General features: G+C 45.9%; 1 protein-coding gene across 1 annotated transcript; it reads right to left on the bottom strand.

Moving 5' to 3' along the window:
* Positions 1–214: 214 nt before the first annotated feature.
* On the bottom strand, positions 215–11,849 carry LOC135809479 (cyclin-K-like). Its single transcript, XM_065322838.1, has 8 exons — positions 11,575–11,849; positions 10,996–11,077; positions 10,587–10,721; positions 8,371–8,476; positions 2,821–2,878; positions 2,317–2,483; positions 1,715–1,803; positions 215–1,446 (listed from the first exon to the last, which is right to left on the bottom strand). Exons 1-8 carry the CDS (start codon positions 11,712–11,714, stop codon positions 1,402–1,404), a joined length of 822 nt encoding a protein of 273 aa, XP_065178910.1. The 5' UTR covers positions 11,715–11,849; the 3' UTR covers positions 215–1,401.
* Positions 11,850–15,787: the final 3,938 nt, after the last annotated feature.

The following is a 15,787-nucleotide window of genomic DNA, read 5'->3' as shown; positions in this document are numbered from 1 at the left end:
ACAGGAGTGGTGGGGCTCAGGACTTTGAAATGCTACATTCTTACATCCCAAGTTTTGCAACCTGGGGTGTATTTTCTAAACCCGGAGCGAAAAATTGAAAACCCTACTCTGGAAGCACAATAAGTAGTTTTCAGTAAGTTTTCAGTACGCAAAACTCACCCACACATGATCCAACCACGCAATGCACACCTGGCACAAAGCTGTACATGATGACTCAAGCTCGCTGGAAAAGTTTCCGGCAGCAAAAAAGGTTCTGCCGTTGATCAGACCAACAGTGGAACTGATCGCAGTATGTCGACTGTAAGATACACAGCTTCTGTTAACATGACACGGTGCTTGAAGCAGGTCTAAAAAAAGGGGGGGGGGATGATCAACTCAGGGTATTAGTGGTGTGCAAAAACAGTCACCACAATAAAAATAGAAATAAATAACAACTTGCCTAAGATGTACTATTGAAGTAAAATAATAAAATGTAAGTGGAGATGAGGTGAGATTGCTTGTGCTAAAACTAGGTACAGCACTAGTGGAATGCGTAGGTCTTCTTCTTCTTCAACTCAAAGCTTTTCTCTTTCATGAACAGGATATCGTATGACCGTATCAGTTTGTTTCATGAGGGAGACAGATGGAAATCATATGGATTTCAACTGGCTTCCAGGGAACGGGAATACATCCGGCGGTAAGCACGGCACAAGACAGCACAACGGAGCAACAGCAGCTCACGTTAAGGCGCGCACATCTCGATGAGCTGTTAGACAAGAGCCTCCACTGATACACGCCACGGAAACGCGGACGTTCCTGTCAGCTAGAAGTGACCACGAATTAAAATCAGCTGCCACGCCTGGGGAAATCCCCAAAACTATGTGTGTTCCAAGTCTACAACAGCTGACGCGCACACAGAGAAAAGACATTGCAACAGTTGCACACTTATCAGTGTAGATGTGCAGCGCCGAGCAGTGCACTGATGTTGCTTCAGTATCCAGCTGCCAGTGCGGGGACCACGTGTGACCACATATAACCAGGGACTCGACTCGGGCATGTTCTCAGTCAAAACAGGTAGAGGAAACAGCAACGGGGGAAACCCGCGTTGCTTGAAATCAACACCTCCAGGAGTTTGGAATAAGAACTGAAAAGCTGAGAAATGACCAAACAGTTTCCCATCTGTGGGCGCAACGCCCCTGGTACTTGTGCACAGCACAGAAACAGCAGCTGGCCAGTTGCACCGTACAGCTAGCCACAGACACGCCAGTGAAATACCACTCCGCTTAGGTGTCACAACGGAGCTACTGGTGTACGCAGAGGTAGCACTAGTCAGCTGACTGGACACTAATCAAAGCGCCGTGTGCTGACCTGTGTCCTACTAACAGTATCTATCAGCAGTGCTGAATAGAACTTATCCCGCTACTACGTCTTGCCACGTCCAGACAGATGCATTGTGTCAAAGGAGACCTGGTTCAAGGTGGATCAAAATCACACATGAACACACACGAGCACGCGCACGCACACACACATGCGCACGCACATGAAGAATAGGGACAGCTCAGACAGTGGCCTTGCTATTCATATTCTCCCTGGGTGAGTGATAAGTGAACGAAGACTAAATACCTGAAGAAGAACTACCCCCCCCCCCCCCCCCCGCACATGTGTGCGCCCACACACATGCACAAATACAAGTATGCATGATGTTAGCATTTGCACAGCCAGCCGCCAAGCTTACATTAGGTGACGAACCAGCACCAAGAGCGGCTGCCTTAGCCAGAACGGGATGACCTGGTTCGTAGGATGAAAGAACTTGCCGTCCAACCTCTGCGTGCAAAAGAATCCCATACATACATACACATACACACACAGTCAGAGGGCTTCTTATAACAAAAATCAAGAACCGACATATTCATGATGGGCGAAAACCATGAAGAGTACACATTAAACCCTGAAGAGTGTGCAACTCCTGCATGCAGTGCTGTCCGACAGATATTTCGAGTTGACGTCATTTTTACAATGCAAGTTCCTCGCACAAGTGATTTACAATGTTTGTACTGGGTATCAAAAGGCATCACGTGTGTTTCCTCGCATTGGTTTGTATAGGATCAACACGGGGAGTTACACATCACTGATCGAGGATATGTCCAGAGATACATCATCAAAACGACCCTAACTTGAAACTCTATCGGGGCAGCACTGATAGTGAAGTTGCACACTCTGGATGGTATGTACTCTTGGTGCAAACTGAAAAACTATACTTGAACTACCCAAATTATCCAAATGACACATACATTCGCACGCACATTGAATTAGAAGACGATCAAAGCTGTCCTTTACCTTGAATGATTTCAGCATCGACGCCAGGGACGAAATTAGACCACCAAGGCTTGCCAGCCTCTACGGATGGCATTTGCAAGTCAAACTTATGCATTTGCGCGGCCACTTCCAATACGGCGACTGCCACCAGATGAGGCTCCCACTGAAGACACAGAGTGGTGCACAAGCTGCAAGTACACACAGAATGCAAGTAGCAGCAGCAGCACATCCAGGTACAGGCACAGGACCATCACGTATGTCACAGTGGGCAAGCTACAGGACCAGGGGTATTCCCCCATTCGGTAGTTGCCCCTATGGTAAGTACAGCCTGTGCCTCAACCTACTTCTCAAGTCCTCCTTGTTCGCAACTCAACATGTGTCGGTGGCCAGGTGGGGTTTGCATAGGTAGTACTTGAAATAGTTGCCATTCATGCACAGTACAAAAGAGGCTCCGGAGGTGTGACAACCCAGGGCTTCTGCAGTTCACACAAAACGTGAAAGTGACCCAAGGTAGCCCGCGCATACCTGTCATTCACAAAAGTCCACGCCATCTGTACCACCTTCTGAATCTTCACCCGGTCACCTGAACAATGCATACACACACATATGCACACAAAGATAAGTATAACGTGGACATCACCCTACTAGCTGAGAGTTTCCAACAGCTTAAAAAGGTCAACACTCACTCACTCAGGAACATAATACATTACAGCAGTTGGCTAGCTAAACGTTCCCAGGCTAAAGCTCATCCAGCAGCTCAATGGCTAGGACATACTGTATTGTGTAGCTACAGTGGCTAAAAGTTGCCATTTTCAGACTCTTCACCATCAACATTTTTAGAAGTTTTCCACAAGCATACACTTTCATGCCTTCTCATTGGGTGGAAAACAGACAAAGAGCAAAGGAACAAGAACAATGAATTAAGTACAACCAAGAGGTGATAGAACAGCGCAAGGAAGAGTAGTCAAAAACAACAACGGTGAAATGCATGACCGCATACACATAGAAAGAATGGCAACAACGTGCAAGTGTGAAGGCAACTAACAAGCGTCAAACTGAAACGTACTAGTAGTGCGACAGCAATAGACTACCAATTCACACTAAGGCTGTTAGATAGGTCGTCAACGACTCGCTAGCTATGTTCAGTAGTAGGCCCACTATGTTTCACGCTTGTTAGGTTTTTTTTACACTTGCACCTTTTTCCATTCTTTCTAGTTGTATGGAGTCACGCATTTTTACTGCTGCTGGTTTTGACTTCTCTTCTTTGTACTGTTCAAACAACTCTCTGCTGTATTTGATTCATTGCTCCTTCTTTTTTTCCGCCTGTATTCCACCTGACGAAAAGGCATGAAGTATACTCATGGAAACGTTCAAAAATGTTGCCGGTGAAGCCTGAAGTGGTCTTTTTTCCTAAATGTTACAGCAGCTATTAAATTGCAATTATTCCCGTAGCTATGCAGAAGACGTTACTTCAGTAACGTCTGGCGCTAGCCAGGGTCCACACAGCTTTAATTTGGTGTTTGTGTGTTTGTGTCACGCCTGGAGCTATCCCGTATCTTTCCCGTATCTGTGACTACAAAGGCTCTACAGGATTGTACATAACAGCTGTCCACAATATTTGCTGGCTCCCGTATCTGTCCCGTACCGTACCAATATTCGTCGTATTATGTATACGACTCCCTGATATAGAGGGAGATTTGGAAAGAAATAGGGAGACGAGGAGGAAATAAAATTAGAATAGACGCCGAATAGGTGATAGGATGCGTCAGCAAAATATACTTTGGAAGAGAAATCCCGTCGTCTCCAAAATAAGCGTGAACGGGCGATTCAGTGCCGGTCACAGGAAACGTCGGAAGAGAGATCCCGTCGACTCCAGAACGCCCGTGATCGGCAGAGTCAGCGCCGGTCACAGGAAACGTCAGGACAGACATCCCGTCGAGTCCAGATCGCCCGTGATCGGCAGAGTCAGCGCCGGTCACAGGAAACGTCAGGACAGACATCTCGTCGACTCCAGATCGCACGTGATCGGCAGAGTCAGCGCCGGTCCAAGGAAACGTCAGGGCAGACATTCCGTCGAGTCCAGAATGCCCGTGATCGGCAGAGTCAGCGCCGGTCACAGGAAGCGTCAGGGCAGACATCTCGTCGACTCCAGATTGCCCGTGATTGGCAGAGTCAGCGCCGGTCCCAGGAAACGTCGGACGACACAAATGCAAGAAATGAGCATAGGAGGCTTAATCGTGCTGATTCGCGTCATGCTACTGCAGCTGCGCACATGGAAACTGTGCGATGCATGTGAGAGCAAAAAATACGGATCGATTTTTTTTGAAAACTCCAATCGGCCAAAGTTTAATGACGGCGAAAATTTTCGTTTCTCATCGGCCAAAGTTTCTCATCGGCCGAAATGTGTTGGTGTACAGTATAAGAAGATCAAAAAGAAAAGAAGGAGCAAACCAAAAGTGGATGAAATTAGAGAAAAATAACAATCCGAAATAAATTCTACAAATACTTTTGCCTAACTCATATTTAAACTGATCGAAACGTTTTTGCAATACAATGATGTGGCGAATCAACGGAAAAAACATTTCCATCAGTTTAATAACATGTACGATGAGGTAGGCAAAAAAGCATAGCGTAGGGCCCTGAGCTTCCAAGCTCTCTCGTTCCCGTAGCTATGCAGAAGACGTTACTTCAGTAACGTCTGGCGCTAGCCAGGGTCCACACAGCTTTAATTTGGTGTTTGTTTGTTTGTGTGTTCGTGTCACGCCTGGCGCTATCCCGTATCTGTCCCGTACCGTACCATCAAACACAGTTGGCCACATACAGCTGGCCGCAATATTCAAATAGGGCTTTCAAACGCAAGATCATAACGTGAAGCAACTTGGAAGAATGAGTATGAATGCGAAGTGTATGGGGGAATGCATGTGGGGCGACAGTGCGGGTTCTAATCCCAGGTAATGCCTTAACCCTTTACCGGTCTACCATAAGCGTACCGATACTATAGTATCGGTACGTTTGGCCCTCATTTTTTTGGGGTCTTGTTGCTAGGAGACAGCTAAAATGGCGCTCTACGCGTAGCTGAGGTCCAAGGCTTTCTGACGATGTGCAAAACAACCATGCTTACCATACAAATTTTTGCCGTATCGATCGACTGAAGTTTGTTGAAATTGGAAAAGACGACCATCCGCCATGCGCGCATTTCAAGAATGCGAGTGCATCTATTGGGGCCGTGTTTGACAAGCGCTCTGAGAGCAGTAACATCACCAGTCCAGGCTGGATGTCCCGGGAGGTTTTGCAGTGTAGTGTGTTGAGAAAAAGAGCTCCGTTGAGTCCTGCTAGTTCAAAAGTATATCGTCCACGAATGAAGAAACAAAATTCTCCAAACAGAGAGGAAGCCTTCTTGCTGCCGACACGGCGACAGCGACTGTCACAAGGACTCGTCAGGTGCGATCAGCTGATTCGCCTGGCCGTGAGAATCACGGCATGCGTAAGCTCGCGCCTGAGTACTCATCTGAGCGAGAGTGAATCTGACGCGAGCAGCGCTGAGATGAACAAACCGAAACTGCGATACCGTGCAATGGGAATTGCTGCTGCTGGCGTATCGCCGATGGCGAGCGAGGTGTTGGTGTTCAATAGCGGTATTGTAGAGAGCCTACATTTCTTCTAAAGACGTAGCCCTTACGTGATTGTTTATCGTACGACTTCAGCTCCATCACGAACTTGGTATGCCCGTCGTGCTGTGATATTCGTGTATTTCATTCGCAATTGTATTTTCTCTCAACTTGAAGGGCTACCATGGGCCCTATCCTTGCCTGGACCTAGTCATATTTGAATTTTCTGGACGCGTTCAGGCACACAGATTTTGAAAATATATGGTTTACCCATACCTACATCACATGGTTCTTGAGTTATTGCTGGTTGTGTGTACATGTATTTGCGTGACCACCCCTCACATACATTGAGTTAGACCGGCAAAGGGTTAAAAAAATAGGAGAATTGAAAAATTTATAACATCCCTTTTCTTTTTTTGCCGTCATCAAGGCGGTAGACGGTGTTGTATTACCCTCGACCGTACATATCCCGTACCGTACCGTACATTCAAAGACGGCTGGCCACAATGCATATTCAAATAGGGCTTTCAAATACAAGATCATAACGTGAAGCAACTTGGAAGAATTAGTATGTATGCGAAGTGTATCGGCAAGAGTTCATAACCCCCAAGAGTGTGCAACTCCTGATCAGTCCCTGTATGGAAGCCCGCTCGGCGGAATTCCTTCATTGCGTCATTTTTGGTGCAGTGCGATGAGTCACGCCGATGAATTCTTCTAAAATTTACAGTCAAACCAGGATGCTTCCCCAGGGTAAACTGCCTAAACTGCGATCGATTCTAGTCTGAGTCTGAGCCTCAAGAAGCAAAAGTGAAACAAAGCACACGATCTTAAAGACAAAACTATTTATTTTTTCGATGCAATGGTGACTCTTCATCGCCTTCTTCTTTCACCAGTGCATGCAGTCAGTTTCTTCAAGAACAATTTCTTCCCCCGGCCATCGGCATATTTCCGGTGCTTTCCTCGAAGATGATTTCAAATGGTTGAGGAACTTGAGAGAATACGTCGAAGGAGCATTTTTCGGCTGAGTTACACAGCTATCAGAATGATTGTCCTCGACGGCAATGCAATATTTTTAACAGCGTCCTCACTTCTTCCTGTCGCGATGTCCATGGATGCTTGGCTGAGAAAGAGTTTGTTTTTGAGAAAGTAGATCTACGACTTGTACGTCCGAAATGTCTTCAAAAAAAGCTTCGAAAGGTCGAGGCTACAGCCTTGAGTTAGGAGCGGTTCAGGGTATAGTTTCCAGAAATCGCAAAGAACCCAAATTTACCTCGGATGACAAGCTGCGCATGACGTAATGTAGGAATTTTGCCAGCGCTGAGTCTATGCCCGTTGCACACTCTTGGGGGTTATGAACTCTTGGTATCGGGGGATGCATGCAGGGCGAAAGTGCGGGTTCGAATCCCAGGTTATGTCTCAAACAAAAAGTAGAAACTTATAAGAATTTATAACATCCCTATGCTTTTTTCTCTAGGTCATCAAGGCAAAAAAGCATAGCGTAGGGCCCTGAGCTTCCAAGCTCTCTCGTTTTGCAAGTTCAAATCTTCGTGACTTCGACAAGCAAGATGTGCACACATCTCAAATAGAAAAGGTGACAGGACATACTGTAAACCGCACAATGTTTGCGTCACTAAATTTTTTTGCGATCTCTCAGAACCAGTGAGTTTCTGATGGCAAATGTTCGCGGAGCACTATGACCACACATATACACCCACTGTCGAAGTTTAATTTCACGATGGTTAATATTTGCGTAATACTCTTCTTGCAAAATTAGCAAACATTAGGCAGTTTAGTCACACATGCACTGGGATTCGCTTCGGCGACGAGGTTCGGCGGCAGCGAGCCTGGTGTCGCTCCAGCGAAACCACGTGTGTATGGTCACACATACAAACAAGGCAAACTCCTACTTTGGCGGAAAATGAGAGTAAAGTGGACTGTGGTGCATACGGTACGGAGAATTGACGAGGTCAATGACTATCTTGCACGCATTTTTGTTGCATGGACATCATACGCATACAAATTTCTCGTAGTAAGTCCATATACAGCAGACCGTGGTGTTTTCCGCTGAAGCGAATCCGCAGAAGCGACAATCTCGCTTCGAAAATTTTGGAGGAAGCGGATTGGAGTTTCCGCTGAAGCGGAAGTTCCGCTTTTCGCCGTTGCCATGCCATTTTTCGCTCCTGCGACCTCGCTTCAGCGTATACGCTACTCTCGAGTGCATGTGTGACCGGGCCCTTACAGTACTGTATTTTCCGAAGTATAAGCCACGCCCAGATTTTTTTGTCACAAAATACAGACATCTAGACTGTATTTCACAGTTCATTTGACCATCGTAGTGTAAGCCGCATCGACTTCTTTTTCTTGTGAATTAAGAGTTTAAATTGTGGCTTATACTCCAGAAAATACAGTAGTCAGAGAAGATGTGTTTCCAAAACAATTGCTAGGGAGTAGCTACACACACACATACCGATGAGCGCCTTGGCAAACTTCATCAGTGATGAGTAAGGGTTGGAGATCTGCAAATCAAACTTGACCGTCTGCAGCAGGATGCGCTCGTGGACCAGCAGGGTTTCCTGCGCACACCCACAAGCGCACACACACATGCGCACGCACAGCCAGTACCAAACGCTAGATTCTTCATACAGTAAAACCTGTGACTACCGACCACCCCTTGGTGCCAGCAAAAGCGGTCTTTAGTAGCAGGTGGTCTTTAGTTAGAGGTTTGCACCGTGCGACCATATATGGATCCCAGTATATGATATGCATATCAAAATGCAGCCAATACAATTCCCTAGGACTTGCGCAATGCAATTCTTATTTCAGGTCAAACAACACTTCGAGAGAAAGACGGAGAGATGGAGAGAGACAAAAAAGAGAGAGAAGATTAAATTTTTTGCAGACATCAAATTCAGCTGCTACTTCTGAAGCCACGAGTCAAACGTTCCCTGTGAAAGTTTCGTTTTGCGCTGGGCTTCAAATTTGTTCATCCGATCGATCGTACCGACTATCCTTGTTGTGACTTCTTGATTGTTCGAACGCGATCCTTCAGCATCAGCACATTGCGGTGCTGCTTTGTTTCTGGATTCCTTGACGCCATCGTCGATTCATTTGTATGACTGGGGTGACAGAGCCGCTCAGTCTTCGTTTCTCCTCCGAGTAGTAACATCGAGCAGAGAGCGCTTTCGATGCGCTCTGCTCTTAAAGATGTTTCCTATCATGTTAATTCTTGACAGCGCTCGAAATTCTGACAGGTGTAGTGCAGTCCACACCGACTCCACAGTCATAATGGCCTGCGTTCATTTCTTCAGCTGTAGTACCGAAAGATTCCTTTCAGGACCATGGAAAATCAGCAAAATTTCAAGAAGGAGCTTCGAGCAACATTTGATTTCCTACTTCCTCCGCGTCATCGAAATTGTCGCAGTTTGACTAGTGACTTGTTACTGACAACTCCATAAACTAAGCCATTCAAAACTTATTACACAGTATGATAGTCTGAAGACTAGAGTAACGTTCCAGGACAATTGGACTGAGAGTTTTCATGCAGAGATGAAGTCCTCGTCCTCGCTGATGTCAATGGACGCAAAAATATCGTTCCGAAATATTTCAAGGAAGGTTGAAAGTTGGTCGCGCCTCATCTCAAACGCTTTGACTTTCTCCACAGGACGAGAGCTGCTATGATTGTCGTCTGCTAGCTCTGGATGATTTCTACTTCACCACCAACGAAGCCTAGTAAGAATACACGATCGTTGCGAGGTCGGTTGATACCGTCGGCGGAATCACCTCGGAATCACCTCGATCTTGAAATGAACTTGTTTAGCCGTGGCATGCCCACAGCTCATGCAGGTAAGTGTAGTATCACGTCCAGCGCGCCCTCTTTTTCAGCATCACTGGTATACCATGGTACGGCACCTGCGCGTGCATCACTAGCACTACGTGTAGAGTCTACACGGCTCTTGCAGGTACAATCATGTACTAGTAGTACTGAGTGTCTCAGCCAGAGCGACAAATTTTATCGCTGTTGCAGGCATTTAGTTTGCCGACCCCTCGATGTTTCTCCAAGCGCTGCCACTTGTTCCACGAAGTCATTCTCACCCCAGCTAAGGTAAAACAGTGATGGGGCTTGAGTGAATGGCCATAAGCACGAGAAATGTGCAGTCTGCAACGCCTGACTGATCTCAGCGAGTCGAAATTACCAGCGCAGCGACATCAGCGAAAAAATTGCGTCTAGTTCAAAAATTCCAGCTTCCAATAACAGAAAATAGAACTTTGCCGTCACCCTATACTGATGACTATCGCCTATGTCCGATTCCTTGCCTCTGGTACGAGTGCTGGTGAGTAAATACCGCGTTTTACACCAAAAGTCAAACTGCGACAATTTCGATGACGCGGAGGAAGTACATCGCGGTCGCTAGTTACGGGTCAAAAATCGTCTTTGGGACAAGAAAAGGCGGTCGCTGGTCGCATTCAGCAAGTAGTCGCTAGTCACAGTGCATTTTGAATGTGAGACCGTCCGTGCCTGGCCAAGTGGTCGGTAGTACCAGGCTGGTCGCTAGTCACGGTGGTCTGTAGTTACAGGTTTTACTGTACACGTGTTTTGCCGTTATAGTAGCTCACAGCAGAGTCAGGCCACAAATTACCTCTTCCCCAGTCTTGGGTGGTGTCATCAAGCAAAACTCCACTCACCTTGGGATCTGAGCCAAATCCGGACTGGAAATCGGCCTCTGGAATAAGGGAGTGCAACGTTCGCAAAATGTCACGGCACTTCTTTGGTGTTTCCTCAATCTTGCCTGACAAGAACAAACACGCCGCCGCTACAACCTGTGATAGAAGAACACACAATACGGCATTGAAGCAGCAGTGTCATCAAGACATCCTCAGCACGGCATGCATGTACGACTCGTACATCCACAGCACGTCATGTACGTACATTCCCAGTACACCGTACTATGTACATCCACAGTACAACGTCCATGTCTATCCTCAGCACACCATGCATGCACATCCCCAGCATAGTACGGCCTGAACATACCTGGATGAAGACAGAAGGAACAGTTCCCAAGAACGTGACGTGAAAGGAAAACCATTCACTTACCCTATGTGGAAACGCGGTAAAGGAACAGAACATGTAGAAGCGATGATACAACACAACTCCGGTGGCGATTGTTTCTATTGACCTGCTCCAGAGTCAAGGAGAACGAACTAAGTTCAACTTCACACGTGAATTACAATACCCATGGACAGAGAGATGCTCCTTATCGAGCACTGCAACACATCCATGCTCACACACACACACACAAGTATAGCATGGACAAGTGTGGTGTAGGTCTTGCGTAGCTACTCGAAATGCATGACTGTACAGTTGTATGCCAGTAGGCACTTAGGATTAGGAAACTTGAATGAAGTTTGCCATACAACAGCAGAAAGCATGCACCACTGTACAATGTACTACATGAGCGCATAGTGCATACTTGATAGGATTATTGTTTTTCAACAAATTTACGTTCAAAGCTGGACACTTTACAGGTACAACATGTAAATGCATATTTGCCCAGATTCCAAAAAAGCAAAGGTCTGCATACGCACAATGAAGTATCGGTCAACAAGCACAGAGAACTCCAGATGCACGAGCAGCGGGCATACTATATTATTCATTTATTAATGTAAAGGATACAGCTGAAGTGAGTGACCAGCTTCCATGATCAGACGGGCTCCCTCACGACGCAGCTTCAGCTCAGCTTCTTTGGAAAGTCCATGAGCGCGAGATGGGCTTCCATCTTCGATATCCACACGAGAAAAATACCAATCTGCCATAGCTACATTTATCTTGAAAGCCAGAGAACTGAGCTGCAAGGCTGACTGAAGTGTAAGTAGAAGACAAATCCTAACTACAAAAGCTTCCTTCCATCTGAATGAACATCAACACAATACTTCTTTTTTTGACTTGTCTGATTTCCAGTGCGCCATGCATGACCCATACATGTACAGCAGGGAGTCGTAAAATACCGGTATTTTACGACTCCCTGATGTACAGTGCACCATGCATGACCCATAACAAAAAACATGCATGACCGGCCATGCATGTTTTTTGGTTTTTTTAATTTTTTAATAATAGTGTGACTGTAAATACAGTCATTAGACACCCTTAGCAAAAAACGTTATGTTGTAACGGTATAATAATAATAATATCTTTATTAGGATGACCCAGAGGCTTGTCGCCTATTATCGTAAGGGGGAAAATACCGTGATTCGGTTTCGACCATTTAGTCCTGGAGCCAGGTCCAGAAATCTGACAGTGTCATTTGACACCTCGTCCAGGAAAGATTTGACTTCAAATTCGGAGAGGCGGACCAACTATAGGAATTTTGGAGAAAACTAAAAGTTCCCAATGTTGTCCGTTTGGAAGTTATGAGCTATTTCCAAATTGCTTAGGTTACTATGGTAACTTGTGTGCAATAAGCCGTTCCTGAGGCAAAGCCGGTACAATTTTGGAGAAAAAAGTTACCTTGTTGGAAGGCGAGCTCTTTCCAAGACTGTTATTGAAAACCAGAAGTTTATAGGACTGTCGGCTTCCTTGTCACAGGAATTTCTCGAATTTCTACGGTTACCGTGGTAACGTGTATGCAATTAGCCACTTCTAAGCCAAAATCAGTGCATTTTCTCCCCTGTAGGCAGGTGGAAAGCAGAGAATAGTTATAATATTGTGGCTCAGAGGTCTATTGGGCTGTTGCAAGCCTGGTTTGTAGAGACTGGGCTCCTCTCCCCTCTAACACTACCGGGATTGCATTGACCTGGCACTTGTTTCCTCCCTTCCTTCACATAATACAATGTACATGTACATGTACGTCATGTAGTACCCAGACAGCGGTGTGCTATGTTGACAGGATTGGTCACCATGATCCACTACTGGTACTTTCCACCCAATTCACATTTTCTTTTTATGGAACAATGTCATGCAGGCTGTCCAATCGACATGTACATGTACACTGTACATGTTTAGGAAGCACATTGCCCATGAAATACAGTCATGTACATGTACATGTACATGTAGACCGGGGCGGGGGCCTACGCCAAGACCTGGAAGGACAATTTTGATCAACGAGATGGCTAATAGACAAACAACTGCCCTAACCGCAACATGCCGAACAAACTCCGCCACATATTCCGTGCTCATGTGTCATCCTTCAGCAACTCACAGCAAAGCATTTACACAGGAAGGTCTAGTCACATCCCTCTGATCAAGCAACAGTTTCAAAACAGTCCCGGACTGACCCCATGGCCCATGGGGCAGTAACCTCTCCTGCTATCTAGCCGAGCCACTATGAATTCTACACCTAGTACCAAGAGTGTATAACCGGGGGGTCATAACTCTTGCTAGTACCTGTACCGGTACATGTGGCATCATTTCCAGCACTCACAGATACATTGTACATGTACGTGTGCAGCAGTTGTTCACCATCCAACTCGGCTACAAGTACAAGTGATGCAAGTACAGTACAGTACCTGATGCCACCGATTATTCCATGTACATCGAACACCCTGGATGGTTTCACCTGCTAGGCTGTATACAATCATGTAAATGTGGAGACAGTTATGGCCATAATAATACTGACTACTCTCAACTCCTACAAGCCATATCTCTTGCCAATTGGCAACGTACTGGAGAAAATTGTTGATCGGCAGTTTGTGGACTTCTTCGTGACAATAGTGAGGTTTCTGCCCTGCCATGGAGCAGTTTGCATACTCCGATCTCTCTCGTCTTCTAAGTCCTGGCATCTCCGTGTGATATGAGAAGAGAACTTGGTGTGCTTGGTTGAACGACTATACATCTGCATGAAGTACATGTATACATGTAATTTTAAATGGCACACCAGTAACAACAACAATAACAATAATGAATACCACAACAGTGTCCTGGACATGCACTTCAGTTCAGTACATTGTACAATGTACATGTACACCTTACAGTACTGGCCTCTTTTACGGGCAAGATGATTCTTTGGATGTGAAAAATACGTGTAGTCATGTACATGTACATGACAAAACATACAATGTAGTTTGGTTGCCAGCATGTTACAAGCTACGTGTAGGCAGAGGATGCACTGAGTCTGTGTTCGAAAACAGTGCTCCTTATGACCTTACAACCTCCACGGTTGGCATAGCCCTGGTCTTGCGACCATTTGAGCTATAAAGTATAATGGGGGCTAGCCCCAGTTCTAATATTATTATTATTAGGCCAAACTAAAGAAGGTGTGTGGTTCGACTAACATGGACATTTTTTTTACGGGCGGGCGGGCGGATTTTTGTTTTTTTAAATATATTTTTTAGTACATGTAAATACACTGTATACGCGTATCGAGTAGACTCTACTACCAGCACAAGGCAGCAGTCGTACCACTCACTGCACTGCACTGCAGTACAACTACAAGTCAAGTCCAAAAGGAGCCGCCTGCGTCCGCAGACTCACGCCGCACAGCACGTAGACGTGGACGTGTTCAGTCCACGTACGTCAGTCACACGACAGCCCGCCGAAAAAAAGTTACGGTCGGGCTGAAATTGTACGGTCGGTCGGGTGAGTCGAACCACACACCTTCTTTAGTTTGGCCTTATTTAAATTTTGAATAGGGCAATCCCCACAGGCCTAAGGGGATTGCCCTATATGCTAGGGAATTCAATTCAAAAACAAGAAGACTCAAACGGTTTGAGTCTTCTTGTTTTTGTTTTTGCTATCAGTTGTGTTTCCTTGCTCGTTCTTGGATGTCAGTCCTGCCTAAATCCTCTTGATCCTTTTGTGTGGATACCGCCACTAAATCAGGAGAGAGGGGTCCAGTCTCTACAAACCAGGCTTGCAACAGCCCAATAGACCTCTGACTCTGAGCCACATTTTTATAACTATTCTCTGCTTTCCACCTGCCTACAGGGGAGAAAATGCACTGATTTTGGCTTAGAAGTGGCTAATTGCATACACGTTACCACGGTAACCGTAGAAATTCGAGAAAATCCTGTGACAAGGAAGCCGACAGTCCTATAAACTTCTGGTTTTCAATAACAGTCTTGGAAAGAGCTCGCCTTCCAACAAGGTAACTTTTTTCTCCAAAATTGTATCGGCTTTGCCTCAGAAACGGCTAATTGCACACAGGTTACCATAGTAACCTAAGCAATTTGGAAATAGCTCATAACTTCCAAACGGACAACATTGGGAACTTCTAGTTTTCTCCAAAATTCCTATAGTTGGTCCGCCTCTCCGAATTTGAAGTCAAATCTTTCCTGGACGAGGTGTCAAATGCAACTCCTCAATAAAGCGACTTTTTCGGACTTGGCCCCAGCACTAATTAGCAAGATGAACGCTATTTTTAGTACGCTGTTGCCACGAGAATAGCTTTGATTTCGCGCGGTACAACCATTTTTGTCACCATATACGCTATACAAGGTGAAATGCGTACGGACTATGCAATATTTGGCCAAAACACGTACCGTTGGTCACAACGATAAATCAGCCCCCATAACGTTTATACGCTGCAGCTTCAACGCTATTTGGGTGATCAAGGTACGAGTACCGTAAAAAATAGCGTTACCGTTGTTTGCTAAGGGTGTCTATTGTCATGAAATGGCTGTAAATACAGTCTAATTGTCATAAAATGGCTGTTTGGTTGGTACGAACTAGAACAGGATTCACCAGAACAGCGCGTTTTTTTGGGACTGCACTTGTTCTGGGTCGGCCAGAACATGTTCTGCTTGCTTCGGCCTCGAGGCCGGAGCAGACCGAGCACTGAGTTTCACTTTTTCACAGTGAAACCTGGCGGGAACATCGATTTTGGTCCCAAATGATCACGTGCATACGCTTTGGGGTTAGACTCGTCGTACCGTACACAGTGACCATGGTGATC

The sequence above is a fragment of the Sycon ciliatum genome, chromosome 2 (assembly GCF_964019385.1).
Source record: "Sycon ciliatum chromosome 2, ocSycCili1.1, whole genome shotgun sequence".
Lineage (NCBI taxonomy): Eukaryota > Metazoa > Porifera > Calcarea > Leucosolenida > Sycettidae > Sycon > Sycon ciliatum.
The sequence above is the reverse complement of the archived record's forward strand: the minus strand, read 5'-3'. Positions and strand labels throughout refer to the sequence as shown.